Source organism: Oxyura jamaicensis (assembly GCF_011077185.1).
Source record: "Oxyura jamaicensis isolate SHBP4307 breed ruddy duck chromosome 30 unlocalized genomic scaffold, BPBGC_Ojam_1.0 oxy30_random_OJ66593, whole genome shotgun sequence".
In the NCBI taxonomy this organism is placed as follows: domain Eukaryota; kingdom Metazoa; phylum Chordata; class Aves; order Anseriformes; family Anatidae; genus Oxyura; species Oxyura jamaicensis.
Window position 1 is genome coordinate 1 of NW_023304907.1, and position 1,036 is coordinate 1,036.

The following is a 1,036-nucleotide window of genomic DNA, read 5'->3' on the forward strand; positions in this document are numbered from 1 at the left end:
GTTTTCCCCACGCCGCCCTTCCCGCCCACGAAGATCCACTTCAGGCTCCGCTGCTCGATGATGTTGGCGAGCGTCGGCTCCAGCGGCTCCACGTCGGGCGCGTCCTCGAACTCCTCCGCCTCCGGCCCCCACCCGCCCGCCGCCGCCGCCGCCATCTTGCCCCGCCGCCGCCGCCGGCGCGCCCGCCCTCCCATTGGCCGCCGCCCCGCCTCGCCCCGCCTCCCTCTCAGTTCGATTGGCCGCCCCGCCCGCCCATCCGCGCGAGGGGGGGGGGCGGTGCGAGACCGGGCGGCGTCGCCTAGCAACGCCGCCCTCCGACGTCATCAACCGGCGCCGCCGCGCCGTTCCCGGCGTGCCCCGCGCGCGGCGGTCGGGGCGGACAAGATGGCGGCGCGCGGCGAGGAGGGGGAGGCCCCGTCGCCGCCCCCCGGCCCCGGCGGCGGCGTGAACGTGTTCGCCAACGACGGCAGCTTCCTGGAGCTGTTCAAGCGCAAGATGGAAGCGGAGCAGCAACGGGAACGCGAAGCGGCGGCGGCGGCCGAGGCCTCCGGCGGCTCCGGGCCCGGCCCGCAGCGCCCGGCCGACGGCGCGAAGAGGAGCGGCGGCGCCCTCGGCTTCGTAAGGACGCGGGGGCTGCGGCCTCCTCCCGCTCCCCGCCTTGCCCGGGCCGCCCAGGCCCCGTGCTGACCGGGGGGGAGCCGGTCCCGGTCGGAGCGGCCCCGGTAGGGGGGGTGGCGGCGTCCCCCGGGCTCGCGGCCGCCTCCCGGTAACGGCCGCTTCCCCCCCCCCCCCGCACCCCCCGCTTCCCGGAGAGCCGCTCCCCGCCCGCTGCTTCCTCGGTTCCCGGTTCCGCAGGGCCCCCGGGGCGGTTCCCGGTTCGGCCCCGGTGCGGGGCAGCGCCAATGGGGGGGCGTCCCGGGAGGGGGGGGGGTCACCGACCCCCTCCCGGCGCCGAGCCCCTTCCCACCCGGAGAACCGGGGCCAACCTCGGCAGCTCCTCATCGCGGGGCCGTCCCCTCCCCGCCGTCCTCCTCCT

At 79.3% G+C, this 1,036-nt stretch overlaps 1 protein-coding gene across 1 annotated transcript in view; it reads left to right on the forward strand.

Moving 5' to 3' along the window:
* Positions 1-6: 6 nt before the first annotated feature.
* TRIR (telomerase RNA component interacting RNase) overlaps positions 7-1,036 on the forward strand; it is a gene marked incomplete at its 3' end in the record, with an annotated part of 1,326 nt that continues 296 nt past the window's right edge. The window contains exon 1 of the mRNA XM_035313193.1: positions 7-618. Within this exon, the coding sequence (XP_035169084.1) occupies positions 58-618 (561 nt within the window). The remainder of the gene's footprint in view (positions 619-1,036) is intronic.